Source organism: Paralichthys olivaceus, chromosome 2, assembly GCF_024713975.1.
Source record: "Paralichthys olivaceus isolate ysfri-2021 chromosome 2, ASM2471397v2, whole genome shotgun sequence".
Lineage (NCBI taxonomy): Eukaryota > Metazoa > Chordata > Actinopteri > Pleuronectiformes > Paralichthyidae > Paralichthys > Paralichthys olivaceus.
In genome coordinates, this window is record NC_091094.1 from 8,816,986 (window position 1) to 8,832,509 (window position 15,524).

A 15,524-nucleotide genomic window follows, 5' to 3' on the forward strand; every position below is an offset into this window, starting at 1 on the left:
AGCATGCTGATTGTAACACAAAGGTCAAGCCCCTACAGAAAAGCTATCAAGGCTAAACTTGCCACACTAGCTGCTCTCAGACGAGACTTGTTTAAAAGACTAGTTCAACAACAAGTTATTATGAAAAGTATTTTTTAATACACATAGAAAAGAATCACTTCTTAAATGGTGAAACTAACTAAAATATTAGACCCACATCTTTTATCAAAAAGTACATTATAGATGGTTAAAATAAATATTTTCTGATTTATCTTGGCTGTTGATAGAGGAGCAGACTAATGTGCTCTTAGGGAAAAAGTTAAGGCAACATTTCACACCACAGTGGGATCAGACCGATGAAGATGTTAGAGTGCAGACATTTTCTACGTCTACCTCTTTTATTTCCAGTATGTTTATATAAAAAAAAGATATGTACAAAGTGCATTAGTCAAACTGCATCATGGTAAAAATGTCCACTGGAATGTCCAGCCTTCATCCCAAGTGGAAAAAACTGATCCCTGTTTCATCGTTGTTATGTTATTACAGGAAAACAGGATTAACGTAAAAAACTAATGAATTGATCTGTGACGTGAGAACAGCTTTTTGATCATTATACTCAAGGAACATGGTTTAAAAGTATATAAATGTATTTTTACATGTTGAAATTATGCCAGCTGTATATATGTTGAAAGTTTATATACAAATTAGTTTTAGGTAGAAATGCAGCTGAAGTAAAGAGTCATTAAAGTGAACCTACAGGCAGCATCTGAAAGCCACATATTAAAAATGACAGAGCTCTCTTGAATGTCTCCATTTTTCTTCACCATCACACATGTGGTCTTCATCATGAGGAGGAGGGAGAGAGAGCTTCCAGAAAATGTCTGTTAATGACTTTAGCTGCGAAACAGGTTGAATTAGTCTCTAGAACAAGCTGCACAGCAAAGATGCAAACAGCAGTAACATCAGCTGTGCCAGTCTCTCCGTCCCGTTGGCTGTTAACTGGACTTGCTTGCTGTTAAATCCTGATCCAAAGCGATGAGAGCGCTGTGTTTCCCCTCCACTGCAAGGCACCATGGGAGCTTGAAAGGAAGTGGGTCTCCGCTGAGGTCGGTCGGGATTGGATCCATCAGTGGGCCTCTCTCCGATGAACAGCAGGGGATGTTTCCTGTGGTCCACCTCAGACTTGAAGAGCTCGTACTCCTTGTGCGGCAGCTTTATGCCCAGTACCGTGCACCCGTCAGTGGGGGTCAAGTCCTGCTCCACTCCGACCTCCCAGCGTCCGGCACGACCACACTTTCCTGGCCTGGTCCCGTTCAGCAGCTTGGCTGAAGGCTCCTCCATGGCCGTGACTCTCACCTGGGTGACCTTGAAGACCAACTCTGTGGCTCCTGAGATCTTGGTCGAGGGGTTTCCCTGAGCGTAGTGGCCAGAAGCTCTCAGGGTGAACGTGGGCTGTGAGCAGGCCGGGTCTGAGTAGTGATGGTAGAGGCCCTCCCATGCGTGCTGGTCAGGGTCAAAGGTGAAGTCACGAGTGAGGAAGAGGACGGTGGGACGGGTCTCACAGTGCTGGCTGACCCAACGGCCAGCCAGAGAGAGAGGGGCTGCAGGGCTGCGGGGCAACACTGGGGGGCGCTGCTCTGAGGAGCGGTACACCAGAGCACACGTGGGGCAGGGGTGGATGTGATGCTGTGAAAAGGGAGGGAGAGATGAGACGGAGTGTTTTCATTATCATTGTATATTTTATATCAATATTAGTATTAATAATCATTTCATCATCACATTTCAAATGCATCAGGATAATATGATACATTAAACCTCAAGGGAACGTTTCTAAATGACATATTAGTTTTATGCAAAACACCCCAAAATATCCTTATTTATCAATTTAACCTGAAATCAAACAATTCATCAATTAATAATGATAGAAAATGTATCAGCAAGAATGTATATAAGGTGGAAAGGGCCCAGAGGATTAGTTCTGTCTCTGAAAATGTTTTTGGTTTATTCGTAGGCTTATGTCCTTTCTTGCCCTTGTATTCAGAACATCTTACATTAGTAGATAATAAACAGAAAACAAAAATACATTGTAATGTCTCACCATGGCGTTCTGCAGCGGCTGCTGGTACCCTGTGGGTCTATATTGAGTTCTCTGAGTCCAGTCAGTGTGGATGTCTCCTAAAAACAGCTCCTGGATCTTCCCTCCGTGGCTGTGATGCTGCGTCTCCACCCGAATCAGACCCATCTCCATCATGGAGAAACCCAGCGCTGCCAGACACCCCCTCCCTGCCCGGGTGTTGTACAGTTCATACAGCTTCCCTGGTACCACTCGACTCAGGGTCAGACCAACACAGGCCGCAGGCAGCCTGGAGGCCAGCCTCTGCCTGGCTGCCTGGCTGTGGACCACGATAGCCACCTTGCTCAGGTGGTGTTCAGCTTCGGTGCCTCCGCGGGTGATCCAGGAGGCCTGGCGCACACGAAGCTTCCCCCAGATCATCAGGGAGTAGGCTGGGTCCTCGCAGCTGCTGTCGGTGTAGTAGTGCTGCAGGGCTTGGAAGTGACGGCTGGGGTGAAAGGTGTAGGAGCGGGTGAGGAACTCTGGACCGGGCCGAACCTCACATCTGGACACAGGGGGAGAGGATGATCACTAGAAGTCCTCGAGGTGCTAAAGGTTAATAAATAATATTTTCCTTTCTTGAGCTACGAACAAAACTGCTGATAACAACTTTTATCAAAGACTAGAAAGAACTCCTCGGTAAAGAGAAGCTAATACAGTTGTGAGGAGTCTGGACTGAAGAGCACAGATATTCCTTTAATCCATGTGTGTTTGTTGATTTGCTTGTTGGTTCATTTGTGATTACACAATTTCGACCTGACTGATTTCCACCAAATCTGGTGGAAGGATGTGGCCTTGGCCTGGAAAGACCAGCATCCCAGATCCTTTGTAGCTGAACCAACACAATGATTAGTCAATGAGTCAAAAATCTGAAAATTAACTGGAAACTACTTTGAGTAACAAAATCCAGCTTCTTAAATGTGAAATTTCGAGTTTGAAACTATTGGGCATCTGCCAACATAATATTTAACCATTAGTAATTATAGTGGAATGGATTAAACAGTTGTTCCATCATGATCACCTTGAATAATGAAAATCATTGCAGCCCATCTAAACAAAACTCTCTGAAACAAGATAAAACTTTGTCCAACATGTTTGGAGACACATGCTGCCTGTGCCATCCAAACATTTATCAAAGCACCTTCATATCAAACCAGCATCACCCAGCACATGTCAGCCTGGGACCGGGCTTTACTTGGCCACAGAGACATATTTTAGCGATCTGACGTAAACCACCTGTGGCAGCTGCTCAGTTTTAATCAAAATCTTTAAAATAGTGTTTGTAACTGAAACTGAATCCGTTCAATAGCAGCTCAAAACTACATGAAAACACATGACTCCAATCTCAAGTCAAGTCTAACCCTCAAGGAAGTCAACAGTCATGTCCTTGTTTCTGTTACTTACATTAAACCTGACTCAAGTCCAAGTCAAAAGCTCTCGTTGAATCTGCCTCCATTTAAATCCTGGTGAATTATGACTTTTATGCAAAAAAATACTCAAGTTTTAAAAGTTACAAGAGACACTGAATTTGAAAATATGAGGTTAAACAAATGTTGAGCTTCAGGGCTCCTCTGGCCTTGACTCTCTGGATCTCTGGAACTGTAGGAATGAACGTTACTTTTCCAAAAAATATTTTCCCCATAACTCACGTCTCACACATTCATCCAAAATCTCCCGTTTGGTCTGACATCTGGAAAGTGTGAAGGTCATAGCATCCGATTCCATTTTCAATTTCCAGTTTTTATAGAACAAGCAACCCCTCATAGTTTATACAGAAGCATTCTTCACTCATCTAATCAGCTTCTGACTTTAATGGTTGTGTATCTGATAGAAAAGATATTAAATTGTTGACTTGCTCTTATAATGTAGAAGTAAATCATTGTTATGGCTTTACCTTGTTGACACCCATGTGCCATCCAGTCTTGGGGGGACGTCTGCTGTGATTCTCACTCTCTCCTGTGGGTGGCGGTACTGACAGTGGGGCAGCCACTGCAGGCCTTCACTGAGGTTGGAGGAGGAGGAGGTGAAGGAGGCTGAAGGCACCTCCCATAGTTTACTCCCGGTCCCCGCCACAAAAACAACTACAGAGGAAGGAGAAGTCAAAAAACAGCCGAGTAAATAATCACTGAGGCTTCATTTAGATTTCCAGGCTGATTCGGTCATGTGGATGTGGGGAAACAGGGAAACCAAAACTATTTACATCCGAAATGGTTATCAGCCTCCTTCATCAGAGGAGGAGGGGAGCGAGTGACAGCCGGAGGGGGGGACGTTCACATCTTCTTTCTGTTACATCTAAACATGATTCTGGTCGAGTGCAGGCTGTAATTTTGGTGCATTTTCCATGTAATGAGTCTGCACTATAGGAACCATACATAGCTGTGAATCAGGACGCTGGCCACAGTGCAGACAGGTTTGGCTTGTCACTTAAATCTGCCTGCAGCTGCAACACACAGCCCTTGTTATTGTGTTTGCTTGGAGGCAGGAGGTGTGCGTGTGCGTGTGTAGTTGATTGTGCATGAGCGTATTGTCTTTGTACAGGAAATATGCATTTCTATCATCGAGAGGAATCAAACGATGCGTCACTGACAGCAGCATCCAGCCAAGCAAAACACATCTGTCGATATTATGACTCACGAAACACTTAAGGTGATGAATGTTCTCGCCTGAGTTTTCCCAAACAATGACAGTAAAGTTAATCCGAATGAAAGCCTGATTCACTCCATAACACTTATTGATCTGACGCACACATCTGGAGAGTGTCTGCGTGACTGCACTTCGTGCTCTGTGCACTTGTTGCTAAACGGAGAGGTGTGCGCTGTCGACATCAGCGAGGCCGAGCACTCTGATCTGGTTTCAGGGGAAAAGACTTGAAGATTGTCTGATTGAGTTTATTGCTGCAACGTGAGGTAACATGCTGGGGTCTGTGTGAGCCACGCATGTGTGTTAAAAGTTACTGCTTCAGTTTCATTCTCCCAAAGCGAACGTCAAAAAGCAAAAGGGACGAGTTCTCAGAGACGCCGACGTCTCCTGTTTTCTCTTTGACTTTTTCACCGGTTTTTTTCTTCTCTCCTCTTCATGGTGAATTATCACTTTCCACTTCATATTTTGAATTTATTGAACACCACAGTGAGCTTAGCTTAAACAAAGCCATGCAGGCGAACCTTAGCTTTTTCCAGCCTTTACGCTAAGTTAAGCTAACCAAACCATCTTATGACCTAGACTTATACTTATCTGTATATTTAACAGACAAATATGAAGTCTATCATTTTTCATTCAACTCTTCGAGATAAGTTTTCCTAAAATTTCACCTTATGACGTATTATTTGTATGTGGAGAATTGATCAATTATTTAAATTTTCAAGCAAAAATCGATCTCTGGTTTGTCACTTTGGACACTGAGACATTGTAAAGGCTTTTTTTTTTTTTTATCACATTTTCCAAAACAAAACTAGAACAGCTCTCAGGAGAGTAAATAACTATGCGAGGGTCCAACAGTCCCCTAATGCAACCACATTTAAATCTGCTAGGTCTGGATTTTTATTTGGATCCACACCAAGATATTTATTCTTTGGGAAATCGATGAAAATGTCCCCAGAAAGGCCTTATCTTGCACTGATGAAAAAGAGTCCTGCATCTGCCCCTTTGTCTCGATCTCCACCCAAATGTAATGGTTTATTTCGTGGCCCATGTCTCATCCTTCCACCAAGTTTTGTGGAGATCTGTTCAGTAGGTTTTTGCATAATCCTGCAACAAACCTATGGACAATGGTGAAACAATAACCTCCCTGACCGAGGTAACTATCGATTAATAAAGACAAATTCAGCAGATTATTCTGTAATGAAAATAATTGTAATTGTTTTCCTTTTCCCCCTTTTGCTCCCTTGTGTCCCCAAAGCTCTCACATTCTTCAAATCACTTTCTCAGCTCTCCCGGGACAGAGAGACAGCTGTATGGAGGTAATACAGCCCCCCCCTTCACTTAAGATGCACACAGGGAGCAGATCACCTGTCGAGCCTCCAGTTGAGCTGGGACTGAGCTGTGGAGGAGCCAGCTCAGCAGATTGGTGTCTTCCCCTTTTTACTAAGCAGATGGAGCCGAAGGAAAAAGTGCTTTGAATAGAAAGTGTTTGACGCTGCCATTTTTCTGCTAAGGGCTGAACAGGCGTTTATTAACCCTGTTAGTGACAGAGGCAGGATGTGTTTTATTCCCCCTCAGTCTTGGAATGCTTCCCACTCGCTGACCACAACCACAGACGTGTGTGCAGAGTGCAGTCATTTCCAAGCATCCTTCCACCTGACACACACACACACACACACACACACACACACACACACACACACACACACACACACACAAACAACCTTGCACTTATATATTAGTGAGGTCACTCATCGATATAATGCATTCTCTTCCCACTTACCCAACTCCCACACTCACTCGCTAAGGCCTATGATTAGGACAGTCCTAATAAAGATGCACACACACACAGTTACAAATTTAAGATGGAAGCCCGTTTCTCCTCTGTCTGTCTGTTTGATGGTATGATTAATGCTTCTCTTTCCTGTCGGGAACACTGAAGTGCATGTTTGCAATTTCCCCCACGCATGTGACGTGTTTGTTTACGCTCCATGTCACTGCAGCTGGCGAGGGAACCCGGTCAGTTGGACCCAGCTGCGCTCCCACAGGAGACCTCGGAGCAGAAATACTAATCAGGATTAGTTCATTCCCAAGGCTCCTTACAAGTCACTCTATTGGTCTGTTTTGTGTTACCCCGTCTTTGTTGCTGCTGCATGCAACATGTTGCCTATAGTGGTTACAGTGACTGAACAGAGGGGCAAGAGTCACAGCATGTGATGTGGAGTCACTTGGGCTGCTCAATTTGAGTTTCTGTTTTTGCCAAAGTATTTCTATAGAGTGATTCTTAAGGTCACTTGTCATTCAGCCCCTCTCGCTCCCTTGGATCTCATTCCAGTTGGGCATATGGTTGCATTTACTAAAAGAGTTCTCATAAAAGCAGAGCTTAGTAAAACAAAATTGCTCATTGTGGGGTTTAAAGTATTCTTCTATGAAAGGGCCTGGTCCAACCGCAAGTGAGGTGACGTTGTAATACATATGATAATAACCAACCCCCGTCGCAATTTGGTGGAGTTGGGGGACTATTTCAGTTGATTCACTTCCTATAGGAAGTCAAATATCATTAGTTTTACCCTAAAACGTCCCCACTGATTTATTTTTTTTTCGCTTCAGACCGTCAAACTTCCCACTGATGCAGCCCACACCTTCCTGTGACAGCATAATACCATTTTTATGAGAACTGTGACCTTATACTTTATGACATATTATATGAAAGTGTAGAATGAAGGTTCACAGAGAAAATATTATGATGAAATGCTTTTTGCTGTAATTCCAAGGTGTTGAGTGTGAAAGCTCATTCAAGAGCAGTAGGCTATGGGCCAACTACAGCATTCACACAAGTTCACAATTAATAGATAAAGACAGAGACAGTAAACACACCCCGGGTGAAACAATAATTAATCATTTCTCCCTCAAGGTGAATTTAACTCATGAATTGATTCATCACGTGAAAGAACATCAGGACATGACATTTCAGCAGAAAGTCTCCTGCCTTGTAACTCAGCAATTATTTGATTCCTCAATCATCTGAAAATCAATCACCAATTTAATATCATAGTAGAATAATTGTTTTTCTTCAGACTAAATTGCTGAATACTGTCACAGCTTCTGAAATATCAGGCTTCCAGTTTTTTACTCATCTTACGTGACTGATCATCTTTGGGTTTGGGACAGTTAGTCAAACAAAACATTAATGTTAAAAATCCTGGTAGTTGAGAAACAGTCGAATAAAGAAATAATTTATATATATTGTTTATTTTTTGCACTTTTCTGAGGTTGATGTTCATTGTATGTTCATTTACGATGTAAGTACATTGAGAGTAATGCTGAGCTTGAGTCAAATTCCACTTACTTGGCCAAAAGAGCTGATTCAGATTTTTTTGCACATGTCGATTGGATATAACAACACACATAGAGAGACTACATTTTCCTCATGAAGACCAGGTCTATCGGAGCAGGCAAACTAATCTGAAACAGCTGAACAACACCAGTACATGAACTACAGACAACACAACATTCACCCCGCAGCGTCACAGTTCCCCCACAAGAGGTCAGTGCAGCTGCCTGTGGCCTGCGTGTGGTCTGGACGGTCAGTCTGTCATCACCACTGACTCTGCAGCAGCCGGCCACCATCGCCTCATCCCACTGATGACCGGCCAAAGTAATCTACCTGCCGATGAGCTTCCATGTGAACGTTGTGTTTACCACACACAGAACAAATGCATGCTCGCACGCTCACAAAAAACACACACTGATGTACAGTAGGGCTGCAGAAGGGATACCATTTATAAAGGACCTCCAGGCTGCACTCTGTTTGTTTGTTTGCATTTGTGATTAGGGTTTGGCAGCCGCAGGTCTCCTCTCTCTCGCGTCTCATCCACGGAGCCAAAGTCAGAAACCAGTTTAATGCACTTCTTTATTCTGAGCCATCCTGTAAAAACAAGAACCAGACGCAGGCACTTTTGATTCAGGCCTAGCTTTGCAGATGGAAAGCAAGTGCTTGACATTTAAGTCAACCCAGTGCCTCATTCATTAGAGAGAGACGCCTTTGTCTGATTCATAGTTCTCATACTTGTTTCTTTTGAGACTTTTAACAGGAGAATCACTAAACCTGCCAAAGTGGAGGCAGCGAAGGTGAAAGAAAATCGATTCCCTCCCAGAGAAAATGTTGTTGGTGAACTGAAATGATGGCAAAGTCCTTCATGTTCCAGTATTTTAACTGATTCCTCGTGTGTTTCCTTCGTTCCTAGCCCATTTCTATCAGTGTGACTGCTGTGTCCCCCCCCCCCGTGAACTGTACAGCCACTCTCATCTCTCTTTGCCTCAGTGCTACAGGACAAAACCCAGCCAACTGTCCCTGAAGGGCCCGTGCCCTCTTGGCACACATCCCCCTCCCCTGATGAAAAAGCTGTGACGTTTACGGCTCATTTCTCCTGGATGGATCTCAGATTTCTTTTTTTTTTCTATCTTTGTTTTCTTTCCTCTGTGTGTGTGTGTGTGTGTGTTGGTGGTGGATGAGGTGAATGAAGTTTGTCAGGACGATGGGAGTGGGAGGGAGGGCGAGCCATCTTCATGTGCTGCAGGGACAAGATTAGTGAGGTGCACGAGTGTGTGTGTGTGTGTGAGCAGAAATATCAAATGCTACAGTAGCTCAGAGATTCCACATATTCAGGTGACTGCTGGACATTATTCACAGTTCACAGCTGCTCTGGGTCGCTGAGCGCTCCTCCACATACTGGATAAGTGTGATCAGAGAGATACTTCTAGGGTTGTAACCCCACAGAGTGAAGGAGTGTCTCCTTTATTTATGGTCAGTGAATAACAAAGAATTATTATCTTTACATTCATCTTGTGAACACATTTACTTTTGAATAACTGTCACTGACCAAAAGAAGAAAAACTGTTCTACATGTTGCAAGAAGAGCAAAGTCTAGAAAAAAGTCCAAATGAAAAGATCATGTTTTTGTTTTATCCACCATCCCACAGGAGACATGTCATGTGTAGCATAGTCCTGCATGTTAAGCATGCACACAGTTATTAATACATGGCTATTGATCACAGCAAGGCACAACGCTTTTTGGTTTTAATTCATAAGCAGTTGTACAAATCATTTCTATGCACCACACTGAGAGACTAACTGAAAATGTAAATCTTTTATTTAAAAAAAGGTTTCAACAGCAAAGGCAGTTACTTTTCTTGTTGCTCCATCAAAAGTGCTTTTAGCCAACTCTTCACATCTTGTGTCTCCCACACAGAACACAAGCAGTCAGTTTAAAGTGAAACAGTGTTAATTTAATAACTACATGCAGCCTAACCTCGTCTGAAGACTTACCAACCAAATGTACGCAGAGCTTTCGGTAGGAACAAACCTCCTCATCACATATCTCACTGCTGCTGAAATTAATATCAACCCTCAAACAAACTTTCAGTAAAAGTCCGTCTACACTCTGAGATTTTCAAATGACCAACACCAAAGTTTACAAGTGTGGTACAGTCTCTGAAGTCAGTCCCAAACAGGAGCTACTGTGAGAAACGTTGACCGACGGCCTATTTTGAGCTTTGGTGAAAACATGACTGCCTGGTTGTGTGAGGAATATTGGACCAAAATCACTGCGGATGTAGGATCCACATCTACAAATCAAACAGGATGCAGCATTAGATGATGAACAATGAAGAGGCTTGTCATCAACAGCTTGTCAGCACAATTTCCAAAAACGACACATGGACACACACACAAACCAAAATGATGGAGGCAAAATGAAAAAGACGGTTGTGGGCCTGGCATTGGTGCATAGAGGATGTTAATATTTCTTTCTGTTCATCACAGCTCTTTGATTCACCACATATCCAACACACGATCTGAAATCCCTCAAAATCTTTCATCTAATAGAATCTTGAGGCAACAAATGAACACAATTGCTGATGATGCCTTGTGACAACACAGGTGGACTTATCAATGTAAGCAAGTTACTCAAATTTGCAATTTGTAATGTGATTACTTTAAAGAATTACTTTACGTTTAAAGAGCCAAAATGATCAGCTAGTTGATTATAATATTAATAATAATATATAATATAACAACTATAACAATCATAGTTAAAAGTCATTTTTCAAGCAAAAATAGTGAAACAATGTCAAACATTTTCTGATTGGTTTCTGATTCCTGTTTTTCTTTGTATTATCACTGTAAACTACATGTTTTTGTGGTTTTTTTACTTTTGGTTGAACAAAACAAGTGTTAAATAGACGTAAAGTTCAGACCTGTGACTTTGTTCTCCTTTGATACTTCATAAACCAAGCAATTCATTGATAAAATAAGCATCAGATGAAACACTGAAGAAATGTTTGTTGGTTATTGGCCTTGCTGCTGCAGCGCCCTGCTTCTGTTTCCCTCACTTCCCTCCACGCTTGTCGCCAAAGTCAGGCAAAGGTCAGGTTGATTTAGAGATTTAGAGAACATGAGGTCTGTTGTGTTATTCTAACCCTCAGTCCGCCTTCCCTTTTTGGACTTTAACCCCAATGTGTCTCCCAGACCACGAGTATCCCTCTGTCCCTGGGGCAGCACATGGACGTCTACTGTTGTCTTTTCATCACAGTGTAAGCTGGTTAATCCAGCTGCCTCGTTTATTTAGAGAAGGGATCTACCGGGGTTTGCCCAGTGGACGCCGCTGCCAGGTCCACTGTGGTTATAGTGGAACTCTGGCTCCTGTTCAGGAGGCAGCATCATGCAGATCGACCAGTCACTTTTCACACCCTCACCACGGAGAAAACAGCTGCCACATCAAACCACCGCCGCCACCTACTCACAGCAGTTTCTCATCTTTTCACCCTCTCTGCTTTACTAGCTCAAACAAAACAATTTTCTCTGTCACTAAATATTCATCAAGCACTGATGGATGTTTGGTTTTGGAGAGGAGATCCCTCATTATGAGCACCTGACATGCAATGCGGTGTCTCTCTGTGGTGGACAGCCGTGGCGTTCGAGAAGTTGATAGCAGACAAGAGAAGTTGATGGTCCGCTGATGTTTTGGAGCTGCGATTACATCGGTTTCACCTTAATCCAAAAGATCAGGTCTGGAGGTGTATCTTTGGGAGATCCAGTCGGTGTGTGTTTTACATACTTGGAGAGTGTCATGTTTAAAGTGGACTGCTATGGGCCGAAACAGGAAGCATCCAAAGTTTAATTTAAATCAATATGATCAAGGGTTGGATCAAGAAATATTCACATCCAGTTCAGTTCAGATCTTTATTGACCCGCAAGAGGAAATTCTTCTGTCCACCAGACCTTATCCAAACATTTACTGTAAAGTCTCTTCTGTAACAGCAAATCTGAGACTTTTATCTAGAACAATGGAAACAGTGGTTTAAGAGCAGCTGTTTGTAGCTTTAGAGTTTGGGTTCAAAGGGTGATCATTATGGAGTCAATATGTCACAGTGTGATTTAAAGGAGGGGTAAGCGATACACTTTTTGTCAAGCTTTTTGACAACTACTGGAAATGCTCACAATATCTCACGGGCTGTTAATCCCACAATCATAGCACCATAGATGACAGTTAACCCAAAGAAGGAAACCAAATAACGTTTCAACATTGAAGCGACGAGCAGGAGTTGAAAGAGATGAAAGAGGAATGGCAGGAGGGTAACATTCATTTTCTTTAGCTCACATTTGGTCACTGCTAATGTCTGTGGTGGCTGAATCCATGTTTTTGAGATCAGTGGTTCACCTCGGAATTGTGCGTGCACGGATGTGAGGGGTGTAGCTTCTGTAGGAGCAGTGACGGGAGGAGTGTATTAGTTTTTGTCTTGAGTTCATACAACAGTCATTCCCCACTGTTGCTTACCCCATGTTTAAGACAGACTGGAAGCTTTTCTCATGCAGAGAAACGAAATTACACTTGTCGAACTTCATCTAAATACAAATGCTTTGGTACAAAATATTTCAATTTGATATCAATGGGCCTCTGGAAAACATTTCACAGATATCATACCAGCTTCATAAGTGATAGTTGGAGTGCGGGAGGCTGGTTTTGAGCTGCTGTCTCCTGCCGCCCATCACCCTAACCAGCCCTGATGGCCAAAAAGCTGAGCATCTGTGATCGAGGCCATGGTTGCAGGACAGTCGGCTCTGCACAGCAGCCTGAGGTGGGGTCAGTAATGGCGGTCTCCTGTTATTCTAACCATTATCATAATGGCAACATTAGTTCCAGGGCCACGCTTCCCTGCTCCTAGGGAACCATTGTTTAAAGGCAGAGCTCCTTTTCAAGACTCCACTGACCACTGATGCTTTGAAGACCCTCGCAGCAGCGGAGGGGGAACACAGACCGGGCATTCATAAGTCTAACGTCAGCACAGGTTGTGTTTTTATTTATTCACAGTGATGATCCACATGTTGAACTTTTGCAAAATTGTTTGAATTGTGACAAATTACATAACAACTTCCTCATAATTATGAGTCTGTCTGTTATAATCTCTTCCTTTTTGTCTCCGTGTCCTCCCCCCCGTGCGCTCCTGAAGCTAAAAGCCCCCTGAAAGTGTTCAGCTGATTTCTCACATGAGAGAACATTTATCTCAGTGTTTTCATTCTGGAGCGGCTTTGGAGGACAGAGGCAAATCTGCTATAATCTTTAAAGATCAGATTCTAATGGAAAGATTCACTCTGCAAATTTACTTACACTGAAAAAACTACTTTAATGCATCAGATGAGTTGGTGGAGTTTGAACATTTCTGAAAAGGTGAAAAGACTGTGAGCAATGTAATACTGAAATATGGAGTGTGACCTTGAAACGGTTTTTCATCATTTTTGCTTTCAGGATTTTTTTGGTGTATTTAATTTTATTCTATTTATGTCATTAAACATAATTTCATAATCTATTTCCTTTTTGTTTTCAAATTTGTTGGGGCGGTTGATAATATAGTAATTTTTCGGACATGTGACGAACTCAGAACACCAGTAGTCTTCACATTTTTTAAACTTAAGACGATAACATTTAAAAAAATCTAAAATACAACTTCAATCAAACTAAATCTGCACCACTTCACCAAATATTTCATTCAAGTAGTTGAATTAAAACTGCCTTCCTGCAGACAGTGGCTGCACTCACCTTGCCACAGCAGCCAGGCTCCCCTCAACAGGTGACTGAAACGTCCACTTGACATGTTTCCTGCTTCCGCACACTTCATTCACACACACACACTCACACACACTCACACTGCTCTGAAAACAAACTTTGATCCCCGGGAAATCCAAGAAACAGAAAGGCTCCTGTCAGCGAGAGACGATCAGGCAGGATATCACCATGACAGGAGCTCATATATAAAATGTCCAGTAATCCCTCAGATGAAACTCTGCTCTCTTCTTCAGCCAGACTTCTTTCTTTCCTCTTCTTCCTTTTCTTCTCTTATTCTACCTCTTCTTCTACCTCCACTTATTGGCTTCCATGGTCAATCTGTGAAGAAAGTCCTCAGATGGAACCTCTCGCCTCATGGAACTTCTCCACTCTGGTGCTTCCCTGCAGTTGGTGAGAGGGAGAGTACATGCTCTCTCTCTCTCTCTCTTTCTTCACCCCCCCACACCTCTCTCTCTCTCTCTCTCTCTCTCTATCACACACTGCTGGTTCACCACTGTGCAGCCCTGTGGATCTGTTCCACTTGATGCATGTGCAGCCAATGTGTGTGTGTGCTTGTAAGCGGGAGGGAGTGTTTTGTGTGTGTGTGTGAAGTGCGTCCTGTCTGGCTCTTAAAGTTTTGAGCTGAGGGAGGAGAAAGAGAGAGAGAGAGAGAGAGATGGAGGGAGGGAGGGAGGGAGGGCAGAGATGGAGAGTAAGTGAGTGTGTGTGTGTGTGTGTGTGTGTGTGTGTGTGTGTGTGTGTGTGTGTGTGTGTGTGTGTGTGTGTGTGTGTGTGTGTGTGTGTGTGTGGAGGAGGGAAGCTTCAACTTCCTAAAGTAAAAGCTCTGGGGAGCTTTTAGAGTAAGGTGTAAAAGGCCAGCGGTGAATAGGAATTAACACTTCAGCCAATAAACTAAACACGTTTTTCACTCGGATTCAGTTGTATCCAGCCATGTTGTTTGTTTTTCACTATCCTGGTTGGGATTTCTGAAAGTTACAAAGTGAAGCCACAAATCTGGACACATACATAGTTAATTCAATAAGCAAAACCAATAAAATAAGAAAAAGAGCATGTGGAAATAAAATACGACATAATTACATCATAAATGGAGCAAAATTTTATTGTTTAATGCTTCTTTCTCCACATACAAGGAAAGCATCTATTAGTAATTATTGGTCCTTGTGATTAAAGATTCAAAAGAGACAATATTTGTAATTTATTTCATTCAAAAAACACAAAACAGGCCTTGAGTGACTCAAACGTTTTTTAATCTTCTCGCCTCTTGTTCTTCTGTTTTGGTAACAAACTTCATGTTTTTTTCACATGTTCATTTTTCCTCCCCAGTGAACAGACTTTGATCTGCTAAATTGGTGACTCTCCCCTTTAATTATCCCTCCTCTCTGAACTGACAGTGAGAATATTCCAATAGGAGTGATGGGGGATGAAATCCACAATCCCCCGGGATAGAGTGGGTTGTCCACTAACCAGACGGTCGGTGTTTCAAACCCTGGCTCCTCCAGTCTGCATGCCAAAGTTTGGGAAAGCTAATAAATGCTAAAGTACCCCAGTGTGTGAATGATGTGTGATAGAGAAAGCGCTGTGTATAGAAGCGTTGTGTTTGTGTAAATGGGTGAATGTGACCTGCACTGTAAAGCTCTTTGATTGGTTGATGAGACTGTACACATTCAATC

General features: G+C 42.8%; 1 protein-coding gene across 1 annotated transcript; it reads right to left on the minus strand.

Moving 5' to 3' along the window:
• Positions 1-115: 115 nt before the first annotated feature.
• Positions 116-14,305, minus strand: apcdd1l (adenomatosis polyposis coli down-regulated 1-like). Its single transcript, XM_020096502.2, has 4 exons — positions 13,828-14,305; positions 3,987-4,173; positions 2,078-2,597; positions 116-1,665 (listed from the first exon to the last, which is right to left on the minus strand). Exons 1-4 carry the CDS (start codon positions 13,904-13,906, stop codon positions 901-903), a joined length of 1,551 nt encoding a protein of 516 aa, XP_019952061.2. The 5' UTR covers positions 13,907-14,305; the 3' UTR covers positions 116-900.
• Positions 14,306-15,524: the final 1,219 nt, after the last annotated feature.

Excerpts from the sequence above, each read along its gene's own strand:
- apcdd1l (XM_020096502.2), bottom strand. The coding sequence starts at position 13,906 with ATGAAGTGTGCGGAAGCAGGAAACATGTCAAGTGGACGTTTCAGTCAC. Across the intron at positions 4,174-13,827 it reads AGCCTGGCTGCTGTGGCAAG|TTGTTTTTGTGGCGGGGACC; the intron begins GTGAGTGCAGCC and ends CTTCCTCTGTAG. Across the intron at positions 1,666-2,077 it reads AGCCGCTGCAGAACGCCATG|CATCACATCCACCCCTGCCC; the intron begins GTGAGACATTAC and ends CCCTTTTCACAG.